The sequence below is a fragment of the Pelobates fuscus genome, chromosome 2 (genome assembly GCF_036172605.1).
Source record: "Pelobates fuscus isolate aPelFus1 chromosome 2, aPelFus1.pri, whole genome shotgun sequence".
In the NCBI taxonomy this organism is placed as follows: Eukaryota; Metazoa; Chordata; class Amphibia; order Anura; family Pelobatidae; genus Pelobates; species Pelobates fuscus.
In genome coordinates this window covers 316,580,905-316,599,113 of record NC_086318.1, presented here as the reverse complement: position 1 = coordinate 316,599,113, position 18,209 = coordinate 316,580,905, and the positions used below count along the sequence as shown (strand labels likewise).

The 18,209-nt window shown below is 44.0% G+C and overlaps 1 protein-coding gene across 1 annotated transcript in view; it reads left to right on the top strand.

Annotated features, from left to right (window-relative positions):
• Positions 1-18,209, top strand: part of LOC134587264 (uncharacterized) — a 164,896-nt gene that overhangs the window by 1,840 nt on the left and 144,847 nt on the right. Inside the window, exons 2-3 of the mRNA XM_063443527.1 lie at positions 13,722-13,872; positions 16,071-16,143. Of these exons, the coding sequence (XP_063299597.1) occupies positions 13,736-13,872; positions 16,071-16,143 (210 nt within the window). The 5' untranslated portion in view covers positions 13,722-13,735. The remainder of the gene's footprint in view (positions 1-13,721; positions 13,873-16,070; positions 16,144-18,209) is intronic.

Genomic DNA, 18,209 nt, shown 5'->3' with positions numbered 1-18,209 from the left:
CGTTTTAGGGCCTGCCAGGGCACAGTGTCACACCAGTGCAACTCATATCTGGTGTAACAGTAGTGTACATTTAAAAAAAAAGTTTAAAAACTAGAAATTTGACTGTGAAATAATAGCAGTCAGTTTCCTTCACGCGTGTGCGTTTCAGGGCCTGACAGGGCTCAGTGTCACACTAGTGCAACTCATATCTGGTGTAACAGTAGTGTACATTTAAAAAAAAAAAACTAGAAATTTGACTGTGAAATAATAGCAGTCAGTTTCCTTCACACATGTGCGTTTCAGGGCCTGCCAGGGCACAGTGTCACACCAGTGCAACTCATATCTGGTGTAACAGTAGTGTACATTTAAAAAAAAAAAAAACTTTTTTGACTGTGAAATAATAGCAGTCAGTTTCCTTCACACGTGTGCGTTTCAGGGCCTGCCAGGGCACAGTGTCACACCAGTGCAACTCATATCTGGTGTAACAGTAGTGTACATTTTAAAAAAAAGTTTAAAAACTAGAAATTTGACTGTGAAATAATAGCAGTCAGTTTCCTTCACACGTGTGCGTTTTAGGGCCTGCCAGGGCACAGTGTCACACCAGTGCAACTCATATCTGGTGTAACAGTAGTGTACATTTAAAAAAAAGTTTAAAAACTAGAAATTTGACTGTGAAATAATAGCAGTCAGTTTCCTTCATGCGTGTGCGTTTCGGGGCCTGCCAGGGCACAGTGTCACACCAGTGCAACTCATATCTGGTGTAACAGTAGTGTACATTTTAAAAAAAAGTTTAAAAACTAGAAATTTGACTGTGAAATAATAGCAGTCAGTTTCCTTCACACGTGTGCGTTTTAGGGCCTGCCAGGGCACAGTGTCACACCAGTGCAACTCATATCTGGTGTAACAGTAGTGTACATTTAAAAAAAAAGTTTAAAAACTAGAAATTTGACTGTGAAATAATAGTAGTCAGTTTCCTTCACGCGTGTGCGTTTCAGGGCCTGACAGGGCACAGTGTCACACCAGTGTAGCTCATATCTGGTGTAACAGTAGTGTACATTTAAAAAAAACTAGAAATTTGACTGTGAAATAATAGCAGTCAGTTTCCTTCACACATGTGCGTTTCAGGGCCTGCCAGGGCACAGTGTCACACCAGTGCAACTCATATCTGGTGTAACAGTAGTGTACATTTTAAAAAAAAGTTTAAAAACTAGAAATTTGACTGTGAAATAATAGCAGTCAGTTTCCTTCACACATGTGCGTTTTAGGGCCTGCCAGGGCACAGTGTCACACCAGTGCAACTCATATCTGGTGTAACAGTAGTGTACATTTAAAAAAAAAGTTTAAAAACTAGAAATTTGACTGTGAAATAATAGCAGTCAGTTTCCTTCACGCGTGTGCGTTTCAGGGCCTGACAGGGCTCAGTGTCACACTAGTGCAACTCATATCTGGTGTAACAGTAGTGTACATTTAAAAAAAAAAAACTAGAAATTTGACTGTGAAATAATAGCAGTCAGTTTCCTTCACACATGTGCGTTTCAGGGCCTGCCAGGGCACAGTGTCACACCAGTGCAACTCATATCTGGTGTAACAGTAGTGTACATTTAAAAAAAAAAAAAACTTTTTTGACTGTGAAATAATAGCAGTCAGTTTCCTTCACACGTGTGCGTTTCAGGGCCTGCCAGGGCACAGTGTCACACCAGTGCAACTCATATCTGGTGTAACAGTAGTGTACATTTTAAAAAAAAGTTTAAAAACTAGAAATTTGACTGTGAAATAATAGCAGTCAGTTTCCTTCACACGTGTGCGTTTTAGGGCCTGCCAGGGCACAGTGTCACACCAGTGCAACTCATATCTGGTGTAACAGTAGTGTACATTTAAAAAAAAGTTTAAAAACTAGAAATTTGACTGTGAAATAATAGCAGTCAGTTTCCTTCATGCGTGTGCGTTTCGGGGCCTGCCAGGGCACAGTGTCACACCAGTGCAACTCATATCTGGTGTAACAGTAGTGTACATTTTAAAAAAAAGTTTAAAAACTAGAAATTTGACTGTGAAATAATAGCAGTCAGTTTCCTTCACACGTGTGCGTTTTAGGGCCTGCCAGGGCACAGTGTCACACCAGTGCAACTCATATCTGGTGTAACAGTAGTGTACATTTAAAAAAAAAGTTTAAAAACTAGAAATTTGACTGTGAAATAATAGTAGTCAGTTTCCTTCACGCGTGTGCGTTTCAGGGCCTGACAGGGCACAGTGTCACACCAGTGTAGCTCATATCTGGTGTAACAGTAGTGTACATTTAAAAAAAACTAGAAATTTGACTGTGAAATAATAGCAGTCAGTTTCCTTCACACATGTGCGTTTCAGGGCCTGCCAGGGCACAGTGTCACACCAGTGCAACTCATATCTGGTGTAACAGTAGTGTACATTTTAAAAAAAAGTTTAAAAACTAGAAATTTGACTGTGAAATAATAGCAGTCAGTTTCCTTCACACATGTGCGTTTTAGGGCCTGCCAGGGCACAGTGTCACACCAGTGCAACTCATATCTGGTGTAACAGTAGTGTACATTTAAAAAAAAAATGTAAAAAAAATAAAAAAAATTTTTTTTTGACTGTAATAGATTGTATAGCAGTTAGTTGTCTGCAAGCTTGTGTGTCAGGCCTACAGCGTCTACTCTGCCAACTTCTGCCAGTGCACAGTGCCACTCATATCTGTTGTCACAGTAGCTTGCACGCATAGTACCACTAATCGAAAAAAAAATGACAGGCAGAGGCAGGCCACCCCGCAGGGGCCATCGTGGTCGTGGTGCTGTGATTCCCTTTGGCCCTAGAATAATGCCCAGTGTTCAGAGGCCACGTACCCTGAACTCAAAAAGTTCTGAGGACATAGTTGACTGGCTAACACAGGACACCCAATCTTCTACAGCTTCCGCTCTGAACCTTGACGCACCATCCTACTCCAGCTTAGCTTCGGGAACCTCTCAAGTTACCACTCGCCCGCCTGCCACCACCACCAACACTAGCACCACAGCCGCTTCACTTGATATGTAAGAGGAGTTATTTACACATCCGTTTGTAGAAATGAGTGATGCGCAAGCATTATTGCCAGAGGATGTAGATAACAGGGATATGTTTCAGTCAGGCAGCATTACACACATGGACGTACGGTGTGATGATGATGATGTTGTACCCGCTGCTGCTTCCTTTGCTGAGTTGTCAGATACAAGTGAAGTGGTTGATGATAACGATGCGTCCGTGGATGTCACATGGGTGCCCGCTAGAAGAGTAGAAGAACAGGGGGAAAGTTCAGATGAGGAGACAGAGAGGAGGAGGAGACGAGTTGGAAGCAGGGGGAGGTCATCACAAGGAGCTAGTGGCACAGTCAGACAGCATGCATCGGCACCCGGGGTCAGCCAACGCATGCTGTTGCCACCACCAGAATGCCGTCATTGCAGAGCTCAGCAGTGTGGCATTTTTTGTGTGTGTCTGCCTCTGACAACAGCGATGCCATTTGCAACCTGTGCCAAAAGAAACTGAGTCGTGGGAAGTCCAACACCCACCTAGGTACAACTGCTTTGCGAAGGCACATGATCGCACATCACAAACGCCTATGGGATCAACACATGAGTACAAGCAGCACACAAACTCAAAGCCGCCATCCTCCTCCTGGTCCAGCATCTTCAGCCACGTCAACCACTGCTGTCCTCCTTGCCCCCTCTCAACCATCCGCCACTCCGTCTCTCGCCTTGAGCAGTTCCTGCTCATCTTCCCACAGTCAGGTGTCTGTCAAGGACATGTTTAAGCGTAAGAAGCCAATGTCACAAAGTCACCCCCATGCCCAGCGGCTTGTCTGAACTCTTAGCCCGCCAGATTTTACCATACAAGCTGGTGGAGTCTGAGGCGTTCCAAAAATTTGTAGCTATTGGGACACCGCAGTGGAAGGTACCCGGCCGAAATTTCTTTGCACAAAAGGCAATCCCCAACCTGTACTCGATTGTGCAAAAGGAAGTAATGGCATGTCTGGCACACAGTGTTGGGGCAAGGGTCCATCTGACCACTGATACCTGGTCTGCAAAGCATGGTCAGGGCAGGTATATCACCTACACTGCGCATTGGGTAAACCTGCTGACGACTGCCAAGCATGGAATGCGTGGCTCTGCAGAGGAGTTGGTGACACCGCCACATCTTGCAGGCAGGCCTGCTGCCACCTCCTCTACTCCTCCTACTCCATCCTCTTCCATAACCTCCTCGGCTGAGTCCTCTTCTGCTGCTGCGTCTTGCTCCACATCAACGGCACCCCCCCAGCTCCCCAGGTACTATTCCACATCCCGGATATGGCAGTGTCACGTCTTGGGGTTGACTTGCCTGAAAGCAGAGAGTCACACCGGAGATCGGCAAAGTGGTTTGTGACAACGGAAGAAATTTGTTGGCGGCATTGAATTTGGGCAAGTTGACACATGTGACGTGCATGGCACATGTGTGTAATCTGATCGTACAACGCTTTGTGCATAAGTACCCAGGCTTACAGGACGTCCTGAAGCAGGCCAGGAAGGTGTGTGGCCATTTCAGGCGTTCCTACACGGCCATGGCGCACTTTTCAGATATCCAGCGGCGAAAAAACATGCCAGTGAGGCACTTGATTTGCGACAGCCTGACACGTTGGAATTCAACACTCCTAATGTTCGACCGCCTGCTCCAACAAGAAAAAGCCGTTAACGAGTATTTGTATGACTGGGGTGCTAGGACAGCCTCTGCGGAGCTGGGAATTTTTTTGCCACGTTACTGGACGCTCACGCGCAATGCCTGTAGGCTCATGCGTCCTTTTGAGGACGTGACAAACCTAGTCAGTCGCACCGAAGGCACCATCAGCGACATCATACCATTTGTTTTCTTCCTGGAGCGTGCCCTGCGAAGAGTGTTGGATCAGGCCGTAGATGAGCGTGAAGAGGAAGAGTTGTGGTCACCATCACCACCAGAAACAGCCTTATCAGCATCGCTTGCTGGACCTGCAGCAACACTGGAAGAGGATTGTGAGGAAGAGGAGTCAGAGGAGGAATGTGGCTTTGAGGAGGAGGAGGAAGACCAACCACAACAGGCATCCCAGGGTGCTCGTTGTCACCTATCTGGTACCCGTAGTGTTGTACGTGCCTGGGGGGAAGAACATACCTTCAGTGAGATCACTGAGGACGAGGAATGGGACATGAGTAGCTCGGCATCCCACCTTGTGCAAATGGGGTCTTTAATGCTGTCGTGCCTGTTGAGGGACCCTCGTATAAAAAAGCTGAAGGAGAACGACCTGTACTGGGTGCCACGCTACTAGACCCCCGGTATAAGCAGAAAGTGCCTGAAATGTTACCAAATTACCGCAAGTCAGAAAGGATGCCGCAGTTCCAAAATCAATTAAAACGGGTGATGTCACAGCATAACGGGAATCTAACAGGGGAAGAGGTGAAAGTAATCCTCCTCCTCCCACGACCACCCCGGCAAGGACAGGACGCTTTACAGACGTGTTGTTGATGGAGGACATGCAGAGCTTTTTAAGTCCTACGCATCGCCACAGCCCTTCAGGGTCCACCCTCAGAGAACGACTCAACCGACAGGTAGCAGACTACCTCGCCTTAACAGCAGATATCGACACTCTGAGGAGCGATGAACCCCTTGACTACTGGGTATGCAGGCATGACCTGTGGCCTGAGCTATCCCAATTTGCGATAGAACTTCTGGCCTGCCCCGCTTCAAGTGTCCTGTCAAAAAGAACCTTCAGTGCAGCAGGAGGTATTGTCACTGAGAAGAGAAGTCACCTAGGTCAAAAAAGTCTAGATTACCTCACCTTTATTAAGATGAATGAGGGATGGATCCCGAAGGGACTGACAGTGGGCAATACATTTGACTAAAAAAGGCCTGATGAGGGGGACTACTTAACACACCACTCCTATCTGGTGGCACATTAGATTACACGCACAGTGCCCCAAATTTGAAGTAGGAGGACCAACTGATAGGAATAGTACTACTTAACACACCTTATATTAACGCAGAGAGAGGCAACGTAGAGAGATGAGTCTGAAGAAGAGGAGTCAGAGGAGGAAGGTGGAAGACCAAACACAGCAGGCGTCCCAAGGGGCTTGTTGTCACCTTTCGGGGACCCTTGGTGTTGTTCGTGGCTGGGTGGAGGAAGAGACCTTCAATGACATCAGTGAGGACAAGGAACATCATACCTGATGTTTTAAAGCACGTTATTCCAAACAATTTGGGAATGTTAGGTGATTTATGCCCTTTATGGATTAAAACCAGACTCTGCATCAACTATGTAATTTTCCATGGGAGTTTTGCCATGGATCCACCTCCGGTATGCCACAGTCCAGGTGTTAGTCCCCTTGAAACAACTTTTCCATCACTATTGTGGCCAGAAAGAGTCCCTGTGGGTTTTAAAATTCGCCTGCCCATTGAAGTCTATGGCGGTTCGCACGGTTCGCCTGAAATTCAAATTCGCCATTCGCGAACGGAAAATTTTATGTTCGCGACATCTCTACTGAGAATTCATATTGAATTTTACATTTAAAGTTAAAACAACAAAACATACAATTCGCTAAGTCTTCTAAGCTTTACCCTGTATCGGTTGTAAGTGCCGTAGTGCTTTGTTGTAGCGGTACTTACCCTCTCCAGGGGCCGGCCGGGGTCCTCTCTTCTCGCCGCTCAGCCAACGATAAGATCTGTCAGGCGGGCAGTGACCGCGAGAAGCGGTCACGTGTCCCGCCCGACACTAAGAGCGCGCCGCGCGTCTCGGGCGCGCTCTTAAAGGGACAGTGGGAGACTAAATTAGAATCAGTCTCCCATTGGCCCCTGTCATACCACGTTCCCCATACACTCACGTTTTGGGGGCGTGGATATGACAGGGGCCAATCAAAGTGAACTTTAGGGTATTTGTACTCACCTGTTTCCCTTGCTCCTTGCCCTATCGTGGTTTCTGTCCAGTTCCCTTTAGTGCTTGTATCGTTCAGTTGTTTTTTTGGTGCTTGACCTTGGCTTTGTTCCTGACTCCGCTCTCTCCTTATCCTTGCTTGCTTATCCGCTGTTTTGTCCTCTGTGTACCAGTCCTCGGCTTGTTCTACGTTACGCTGTCTCTCAGTTCCCTTGACCTCGGCTTGTTCTAGACTCTGTCTTTCTTACTCGTCCTAGTCCGGCCATTCTAAGGTCCGGTAAGACGAACCCTGGTTTCTTGTCTATTGACTATTGAACTATTCCTGCGTGTTGGGGTATATTACCGTGACATTACGATAGGGCCATGGACCCCGCAGGTTTAGGACAACAGATGGCCACTCATGAGGCTAGATTCGCAGAACAGGATCACCGTATGGATCAAATGGCTCAAGCCATCCAGACACTGTTATCCAGATCAGCTCCGGTACCTGTACCTGCGCCTCCTGTAAACCCTATACCAGACACAGCTAATATGCCTAATGCTTCAGCACATCTAACCCCGCCACCTAGGTATGGAGGGGACGCTAAGACATGTAGGGGATTCCTTAATCAAGTGGAGTTCCACTTTGAAATGTACCCACGTTCATTTCCCACTGATAGATCTAAGGTGGGTTTTCTTATGCACCAGCTTACGGATAAGGCACTAGAATGGGCAAATCCTATTTGGGAGGCTAATGGGCCTATGGTACACGACTTCACTAGCTTCCTCACAGCGTTTCGTAGAACATTTGACACGACTAAAAGGTCAAAAAATGCCGCCAGGGCATTAATGAGAATAAAGCAAGGATCTAAATCTGTAGCCGATTATGCTATTCAGTTCCGTACCCTTGCCTCACAGGTAGATTGGACTAATAATGGGCTTACTACTGCGTTTATGGAGGGTCTGTCTGAAACTATGTTGGATGAGGTAGCAGCTAAGGACCTCCCTGTACCCCTGGAGGACCTGATTGACTATCTTATCGATATAGATAACAGGATCCGTGACAGGTTATATACCAGGTCCAGAAATAGACGTTTTGTTCCCGTTAACTCCCCTAGAGCTGAGACTCCCGAGGGATCTAAAGGTTCTGAGGAGGAACCTATGCAGTTAGGGGTTGCCAAACTTACTGACGCTGAAAAGCTTTATAGGAGAAAGGAGGGACTTTGTCTTTATTGTGGTAGGAGGGGTCATATGAGACAAGAATGTCCCGTGCGTCCGGGAAACTATCGCACCTAAGACCGTATAGAGGACTGGCCTTGGGTGTGACATCACAGTCCTCACATTTGCCTCTTAATAAATTACTTCTTCCTGTTTCCCTGCACCTTGGTAGTAACTGCGTAGCAGGGAATATACTAGCCCTGGTTGATTCCGGAGCGTCCGAAAACTTTATTGATTCCAGTTTTGTCAAGGAGAATAACATACCCACCAGAGAGAAGGAGACACCCTTGGCCGTTGAGGCCATAGATGGTAGACCATTATGCTCTCCAGTTATCACACATGAAACTGTTCCACTACATATGTCTACAGGGGTGTTACACTCTGAGACCATTCGGTTTCAGATCATTACTTCTCCTTCCTCTCACCTCGTGTTAGGGTATCCTTGGTTACGTACTCATAATCCCACCATTGATTGGGAGTCAGGACAAATAGTTTCTTGGAGTGATTCTTGCCAAGAGTATTGTATTGTTAAAATCACCCCTTTGAATTCTACTAATATTCCTCCCGTGCCTACGGTCATACCCCCTCAGTACCTGTCTCTTAAATCTGTTTTTGATAAAAGGGAGGCTGAAAAATTGCCACCTCACAGGCCTTACGATTGTGCTATTAATTTATTACCTGGTACGATGCCTCCCAAAGGGAGAATATATCCTTTATCTCCTCAGGAGAATCTGGTTATGGAGGAATATATTAAGGAATCTCTAGAGAAGGGATTTATAAGAAGATCCTCTTCCCCGGCAGGGGCGGGTTTCTTCTTTGTATCTAAGAAAGATGGCGAATTAAGGCCTTGTATTGACTATAGGGGCCTAAATAAAATCACCGTCAAAAATGCGTACCCCATACCTTTGATCACAGAACTATTTGATAGACTTAAACAGGCCACAGTTTTTACTAAATTGGACCTTAGGGGTGCTTACAATCTTATACGTATCAAAAAGGATCACGAGTGGAAGACCGCATTCAATACCAGGAGTGGCCACTACGAATATACTGTGATGCCCTTTGGTCTTTGTAACGCCCCAGCAGTTTTTCAAGAATTTATTAATGATGTCCTACGTCAATATATACATACATTCGTTATAGTATACTTGGACGACATATTAATTTATTCTACTGATTTACAGACTCATCACATGCATGTTAAATTAGTGTTGAGAACTCTTCTGGTTAACGGTCTCTATTGCAAACTCGAAAAATGTTCATTCGATCAATCTGAAGTCCAATTCTTGGGTTATATAATCTCTGCCAAGGGTTTTCGTATGGATCCCAAGAAACTGTCTGCCATTATGGGATGGCCTCTACCTCAGGGTTTGAAAGCCATTCAGCGTTTTCTGGGGTTCTCTAATTATTATAGGCATTTTATTAAAGGGTTTTCTGCCATTGTAGCACCTATAACCAGAATGACCAAGAAGGATGGTAATACTCATGTCTGGAAACCAGAAGCACTCGAGGCCTTTGAATTCCTGAAGGCTTCATTTGCCTCTGCTCCTATTTTACAGCATCCTGTCCCTTCACTGCCCTTTATTCTTGAAGTTGATGCTTCTGAGATAGGGGTAGGTGCTATCTTGTCTCAAAGAGATTCACCTGAAAAGCCGTTACACCCTTGTGGCTTCTTTTCCAGACAGATGTCTAAAGCAGAGAAGAATTATGATGTAGGCAATCGTGAACTCCTGGCTATCATTTTGGCGCTCAAGGAATGGAGACATCTGCTAGAGGGTACTAGGGATCCCATCCTCATTTTAACGGATCACAAAAACCTCTCCTACCTTAGTGAAGCAAAAAGATTGTCTTCTAGGCAGGCCAGGTGGTCTCTGTTTTTGTCTCGTTTTAATTACATAATCACATACAGACCGGGTGATCGTAATGCTAAAGCTGACGCTCTGTCCAGACAATTCAAGACTACTGACAAACTCGAGGTCGATGTTACCCCTGTCATTCCGCCTGACAGAATAATAGCTACTACTGTTCTTTCTATTTCGTCTTCTCTCTTACAAGCTATTCAGGCTAAACAAAACTTGGCTCCTGGGGAGAGGCCTGCTGATAAGCTATTCGTTGACATACCGGAGAGACGAGACATCTTGTCATTATATCATGACACTAGAACTGCTGGACACCCTGGTATTTCTAAGACATTCTCAGCAGTTTCTAGATATTTCTGGTGGGCTTCCTTGCGCAAGGACGTCACCGATTACGTTAATGCCTGTAGCACTTGTGCCAGTATGAAGTCCTCCCACAGAGTTCCTTGTGGGTTGTTGCATCCGTTGCCCATACCCGAGAGGCCGTGGTCCAATATATCCATGGATTTTATTGTTGAATTACCTCCCTCTAATGGTAAAACTGTCATCCTGATGATTGTGGATCGTTTTTCTAAGATGGCTCATTTTGTGTCTCTTGTCAAATTGCCATCATCCAAGGAACTTGCCTCTATCTTTGCCAGGGAGGTGTTTCGGTTGCATGGTATTCCCACTTTGATCGTGTCCGATAGGGGTAGCCAGTTTATCTCCAGATTCTGGAGAACGTTTTGTACAGAGATGGGTATCTCCCTCTCGTTTTCTTCCGCCTACCACCCCCAGTCTAATGGAGCTGCTGAACGTGCCAACCAATCTCTAGAGCAGTATCTTCGTTGTTTCGTGTCCCACCATCAGAACAATTGGGCTGACCTTCTTCCTTGGGCTGAGTTTGCTCGTAATAATGCTGCTCATGAATCCTCCGGTAACAGCCCTTTTTACGTTGTTTATGGCCGGCATCCCGTGGTTCTTCCAGCTGCATTCTCCTTACAGGGCATGCCAGCTCTGGACGAACATTTGGCTAGTCTACGTAATACTTGGGAGCAGGTTCAGTGTTGTTTGGTGGCTTCAGCTGCTCGCCAGAAGGTTCAGGCAGACAAGCATCGCAGGGCGGCTCCATCCTATGCTGTGGGAGACCGGGTTTGGCTTTCTACTCGCAATATTCGTCTTCGTGTGCCTTCTATGAAGTTGGCCCCTCGTTTTATTGGTCCTTTTCGTATCTTGCATGTGGTTAATCCTGTCTCGTATGCATTGGATCTTCCTAAAAATCTACGCATTCCTAATGTGTTTCATACCTCCTTGTTAAAACCCCTCCTGTGCAACCGTTATATTCGGCATGTCCCTCCTCCTCCTCCGGTTTCTGTGGAGGGCCATGAGGAGTTTGAAGTGGCGGCTGTAATTGACTCTCGTTTGCTTCGGGGTCGCCTCCAATATCTGGTACATTGGAAGGGCTATGGGTCTGAGGAACGCAGTTGGATTTCCGCTGACGCTGTTCACGCTCCTCGCCTTGTGCGTTCTTTCCACGCTCGTTTTCCTGCCAGGCCTGCTCCTCCCCGCCCGGTGGGCGTGTCTTCAGGGGGGGGTACTGTAGCGGTACTTACCCTCTCCAGGGGCCGGCCGGGGTCCTCTCTTCTCGCCGTGCGCGGTCCTGCTCCTGCACGAGCCGCGCGGCTCAGCCAACGATAAGATCTGTCAGGCGGCAGTGACCGCGAGAAGCGGTCACGTGTCCCGCCCGACACTAAGAGCGCGCCGCGCGTCTCGGGCGCGCTCTTAAAGGGACAGTGGGAGACTAAATTAGAATCAGTCTCCCATTGGCCCCTGTCATACCACGTTCCCCATACACTCACGTTTTGGGGGCGTGGATATGACAGGGGCCAATCAAAGTGAACTTTAGGGTATTTGTACTCACCTGTTTCCCTTGCTCCTTGCCCTATCGTGGTTTCTGTCCAGTTCCCTTTAGTGCTTGTATCGTTCAGTTGTTTTTTTGGTGCTTGACCTTGGCTTTGTTCCTGACTCCGCTCTCTCCTTATCCTTGCTTGCTTATCCGCTGTTTTGTCCTCTGTGTACCAGTCCTCGGCTTGTTCTACGTTACGCTGTCTCTCAGTTCCCTTGACCTCGGCTTGTTCTAGACTCTGTCTTTCTTACTCGTCCTAGTCCGGCCATTCTAAGGTCCGGTAAGACGAACCCTGGTTTCTTGTCTATTGACTATTGAACTATTCCTGCGTGTTGGGGTATATTACCGTGACATTTGTGAGAGAAATCTTTGCAGAGGTGTGGGTATAGGGAGCACATTTGATAGGCATGCACTTATTAGAAGTGAATGTTGAGAGTATGGGACACTCCCAGGAGACAGATGGATTCAGGTAGCAGGTATTATGGAGGTGCTCTCTTTTTTCAGGGTCATCCAGTAAACTCTGAATTGTAGCAAATTAAAAGCCGACCAGCGAAATTTAGGCTATATTAGACACCCTAGTTGTCACTTTAGTGGAGCTAAAGATTTATTTTAAGATCTTTAATTTTTGCCTAAAGGAACACTTAGTGTTAGGAATACAAACCTGTAAATACCTAACACTATAGCGACCCCCTGCCACAATGAAAAGGGTAAATAACCCTTTAAACCCTTGCCTCATTCCAGCAGTAAAATCTCTTAGTGCTGGCTCCACCTCCACATCCTCCTACATCATTGCGAGGGGAAACCTAATGCATATTGTACTATGTTACAGTAGTTGGGACTGAGTTTGAGTGGGAAAAAGGCATAGAACATGGGTAAGTTAAAAAAATGAAGTTGTGCTTAGTTAAAGGAATACTCAAGACACTATAACCTCTATAGAGCACTGTAGGGGTTAGGGTACCACTAAAGTGAGAACAGTTGGGAATTCAGAGGGAATTTTAAGTTTAAGGTCAAAATAGCCAAACTGGAAAAATTTTCCCAGCAAGCTATGCTTCCAGTGACTTTAGGCCTTAGATTTGAAATTCATTTAGAATTCCTGACAATTTTCACTTTAGTGAATCATCCTCCTAGTAAACAACCTTGTTGGTATCACTAGAGAACGGAGGTAACTCACAAACAGCTAGTTCTCTAATCTTGACACTGAATGTGTGTTATTCAGAATTCTTCATAGGTCCCAAATAATTACCAAAGGGTTATGGCCTGCATTTAATATTGTTGTATCAGCTTTTAAAATGCTTTCCATTTTATTTTAATTTTTTTTTGGGCTAAACTTTTAAAAATATTGAATATTTTTTTTATATATTGATATATATTTTTTTTGATAGTTTAATATTTTGGAAAAAAAATAATAATTTTAAAAAGTTTATCACAAAATATGAAATCATTTGAAAAGCTTATGCTAAAATATTAAACCGGAGATTATGTTGGGGAGAACTACATATTTTGTTGGGATGAAAGGTGTTAATTATAAGCCTGTGAGGTGGCTTTAACCCCTTAAGGACCAAACTTCTGGAATAAAAGGGAATCATGTCATGTGTCCTTAAGGGGTTAAAGTTTTAATTCAGAATATCAGGTACATGGCATCAACAAGATCCCAAGGTCATATATTTCATTGTTTTTGTATCTATTTGCATATAAGATATATCCTGATTTCAAACTTGATTATATAATTTCTTGGGAAATAACACAAGAACATGCCTTTCAAACTAACTAAAATTTGTGTTTTCATATATTTGGAAAACTTGTTTCATTTCACAGGTGAAGTGTAAGACTGTGTATTAAAATTGTTATTTATTTTATAAACTTACTCTTACTGCATACTTTTTGTTTCTAGTCAAAAAAAGAATAATGAGTGAGGTTTATAAGGTCTCATCCAGTGAGAAGATCCAGTTCTTGGAGAACGAGTTGGCTTCCCAGCTAGCTGAATTAAAGACCGAAATAGAGGAGAATGGGGTGCTGCATGGTACTCCGGGTCGAGCCTACAGGTTGTATCTTGTTTTAATCTGTTCTACTTTTAAAGCAGTTCTGTCACTTCCTGATGGTGACTTTGCAGTGCGGTGGCCATGGGGTGCAAGGAAAGGTGAGTTTTACTTTCCTAAAGCTGTCCCTCGTGGCCACCATCTTCTTCAGCAGGATCCTCCTCAGCTCCTGGTGCTTCATCCCACAGGTGCCCACATCTTTATTGTAGTCTTGCGCATGCACAACAATGATGTATGTGAAGGAGACTGCAGAAGTCTCCTTAGACAATGCTTTATCTTTATGAAATCTGATTTAATAAACTTTTTTGAAGGCATGATGACAGGACCGGTTTTACTCTCACATCTCGGGAATGTATCCCATTTAATGCCATAAGCCTCTGTCCTGCAGACGTTTATAGAATATGCTGCGTAGGAATCTCACCCAGTATGAGCATGCTATATGCTAAATTTTGGACAGTTATATGGAGCAATATTTCTCCTTTCATCAGGGAGAGAGTCTTCTCAGTCTTATCGCTGATTTGAATTTTGCGTGTCTTTGCAGATATATATCACTGTGTGCTGTTACAATGAGCATAAGTTGTTATGGTATTGGGGCATCCTTTTTAAAGATATCTGTTCATGTTCCTCTTGCTGAAGCCTGCCAGCTCATACATACCATATGCAAACTACCACAAGAATGATGCAAAGTTTAACTCTTTTGCATTTAACTATTTTTACAACCGCTTGCAGCAGTCCTTAAAGGGAAATCATAATGAGAATTAACAATATAGAAAATTGTGCTATTTTACAAACTTAGGTTTAACATTTAGCCATTTAGTTAAAATTATCTAGTTTTCTTGTCTGGTTAATTATATCCCTTCAGCTCGAACTACTGTGTTTCCTGAGTGTTGTATAGACAGCAAATTGCTTCCACTTCAACCACTTGGTTGAGGGTTATTGCCTCTTATGTTGAACATTGCAGACAAGTAGAGAGAGCGAAAGAAAAAGTTACTTCCACACTTTTCCAAATCCCTGTGCATATTTATATAAATGAAGGGTTTTAGTTTCACTTAGGTGGGTCCTACACTAACAATTCACCTTGCTGCTTTCAGCTTCAGGCAAAAGTAAATCTCGAATGAGACATAGATGGGTATTTTTCTAAACCCTACATACTTATTAACCCTTAATAGGGAACACATGGGCTGGGCGGCAGCATTATAACATAGCTGTGATACAAAAACGAAAATAAATGAGTCCTGTGCTCAGACTCCCACTACTCTTGGGCGGCAGCAATGACCCCTATCAGCCCCAACAGATAGAGCGCAACCTGTGACTAGTTATTGTGACACTGCAGAGATCTTTAAAATTGAGAAACACCTATTCGATGCATATAGTGGTATGATGCATCATGCTGTCATTGGTTTACTGGTTTTACATTGTACATGCTATATGTTCTGATTTGGACGATGTTTCTTAAAGGAACACTCCAAGCTCCATATCCACTACAATGTGCTATAGTGGTTATGGTACCAAAATTGCTATGGAACCCTCTCACTGTAAGCTGTCAAACCATTTGCTTATGGTTGAACTTCTTACCTGGGACAACCAGGTGCCACTCTTGCCTCTCCTCTTCCAGCTAGAGAGTGGGAAGCTCCTGCTAGGTGATCCCATTAGCTCTCCTGCGCTAAACCATGCAGTGCAGGCCAACTCAATTGCTGAGAGTGTCGGCTCATTACTCTAAGTCAATGACCTAACACCAGCTATGAAATCACAGCTTTAGCAGACACCAGGGTACTGCTGGCACCACAACCAACTAAAACAGTGTGCTGTGGTGATTATGGTGTTTGAAGTGTTCTTTTAAAACCCAGATCCCTATACTTGGCCCCCTTTAGTTGGAACAGGTGTTTCATATTTGTCCAGGCACCAGGAAAATACGTTTTTTGTACCGTCACTGTCACCCTGTGTAATGGATCAGCAATGTTCTGTCTAATCTGGATTGCAGTGGTAGCCTGAGGGTGGGTATCTCAGACCATTGTCACTGATCAAGTTGGAGAGAATAAATAATGATAACGTCGAAGAGTAAATTCTGCATTTTATCTGCTGTAGAGGGATCCAATGTTTGTAAAAGAGCTCTTAAAATAGAACCACAAAGAAAACGTTAGCACCAGAGTTGCTTTGGTATGTTTTGTTTGTATGCTGTATTCTAATATATATATTTCTTTTAGCTCTGTTCCGAGACCAAAGGACATTCTTTATTTCAGAAGAGAGAGGGAGTTGGTCTTAAAAAGGACATTACAGGTACAAATGTATAGAAACGCCAAGTCCAAAGATATGGGTTCCTAACCTGGCACTTTGTTCTCCAATATGATACATTGTAGCATGACATGTTTATGTGACTTCAGAACCTTTTTTTTTCCTGGCTATGCGGCTATGGTAATATTGCATTCCTGCACTTCCTCATAGGCTACTCTATTTTCTTTATCAATATATATTGTTTTCGATACTGGGGGTCTGCTGCTATGTGGTCTCTCTTATAATTTAGTTTAGTTTTTCAATCCTATCTGCTGAGGGGAGGAGTTACACATGCTAATACCGCCATAGGATAAATTAGCTGGAAAAGAAAATTACAGTCCATAAAATAAATACATTTCAGTTTGTTTGGGTTTTTTGTGGTGCATCAAATCACATGTTGATAGATAAAGAACTTGTTATCTGTACCAGACATTTGGAAAGAACTTTCCATTAAGAGAATTTGCAGCACTAGAAAAATGGACTTTGCCTTTGAAATGAACTCTGTCTCTATTTAATGATTTTTGTGTGTGTTCATTTTTAAAGGAACACTCCAAGCACCATAACCACTACAGCTCACTATAGTGTATATGGTGGCAAAGGTGCCCTAGTACCCCCCCAGTGGGAGTAGTCAAACCATTTGCTATCAATTTGAGTTATTATTTGAGTTGCGCCGATCCCTGTCTCTCTCCGCCGAGAGAGAATTGACTTGATGCTCTGTGCCAATAGGATGGGCCTGCTTAATTACAGAGAACTAATAAAAAGCTGACAGATTTCCATACTGGAAGAGGAGAGGCAAGAATCAACAGACCCCAGGTAAGACGTCAAATCCTTAGAAAATGGTTTGACTACTTACATTATGGGGCACTTTATGACTGCAACATGCTGTAGTGGTTATGGTGTATGGGTGTTCCTTTAAGTAACCAGTAATGCTGAGACATAGGGGACTTGATGGGTTTGGGGAGATTATCCGCCTTTGCATCGCATGCTAAGCATCCTTTACCCTGCACCTATTGTACAATGCAGCGCTTATCACAGGTGGCAATATAAGGTTCATTGAATATCTCTTACTCTGCAACTGGTATTAATCCTGATGACTCTGCACTCCCTGCTTTAATACGTTTCTGTAAATGTTCAGTCCATGTGTATAATTTGAAATACAATCTAATACCACATTTCTTTTGTTCAAATAAACCAGGAATATCTGGATGCCTCTAACTAAGGTATCTGTATGTGAAGTAATACGGTGGGGGAGAGTAGGCGTTGTTTCATCGGGGTCCTTTTCTAGCGCTAATTAAAAGTGATGACTTTAAACAACTTTAAGAACAATGAAACGAATGCTTAGGTTACACAAAGTTGCTTTTATTTATATATATAAAATAGACATAAACACAATTAATATGATTATTAATAATTGATAAATAAATACAATTGATCCTATTATAAGACATGATTTGCATCTGTGCACCACTAGGTGGTGCACTAATCTAGACACAGAAATGTCTGAATACTGAGCTAAATGCACTCATCACATCATATATTGTAACTAATACAGAAACATTATTTTACAGGGCTCTGCCAGGCTACTTAGGGAGAATGGGTGGTGCCCCCATGTGACTGATAAGAGGGGGTGCTGGCTAGCAGAACAATTTTTCCTTTGCTGTTTCTAGAACTAGCAGTACCCCTGATTTGTTATTAGTAAAATAATAGGAAAACAAAGCATTTTAACTAGTTTCACTAAATTCTAATACCATTTTAGTGCTGAACATTTCACAACCACCTCTGACATTCAATTTTTTTTTCTATCTTTAGCCTTTCATGTAGGGCTTGAGCAATGCAGGGCAAGTAGGAAGTCAGACAAATTCATAGTTGCCAACAATCTTGTTTTTGCTGGGACAGTCCCATATTTTGGTCCCAGCAAAAACAGGTCCTGTCCCATAAGCTGTACCTGGGTGCCTTGCCACCTTGCCGTTCTCCCACGCGGGGTCAGAACCGGAAGGATGTGATTACACTTCACTTCCTAACAGTGCACACAGAGCTGTGCATGGGAGAGAGAGGCACATAGGAGGAGTGGA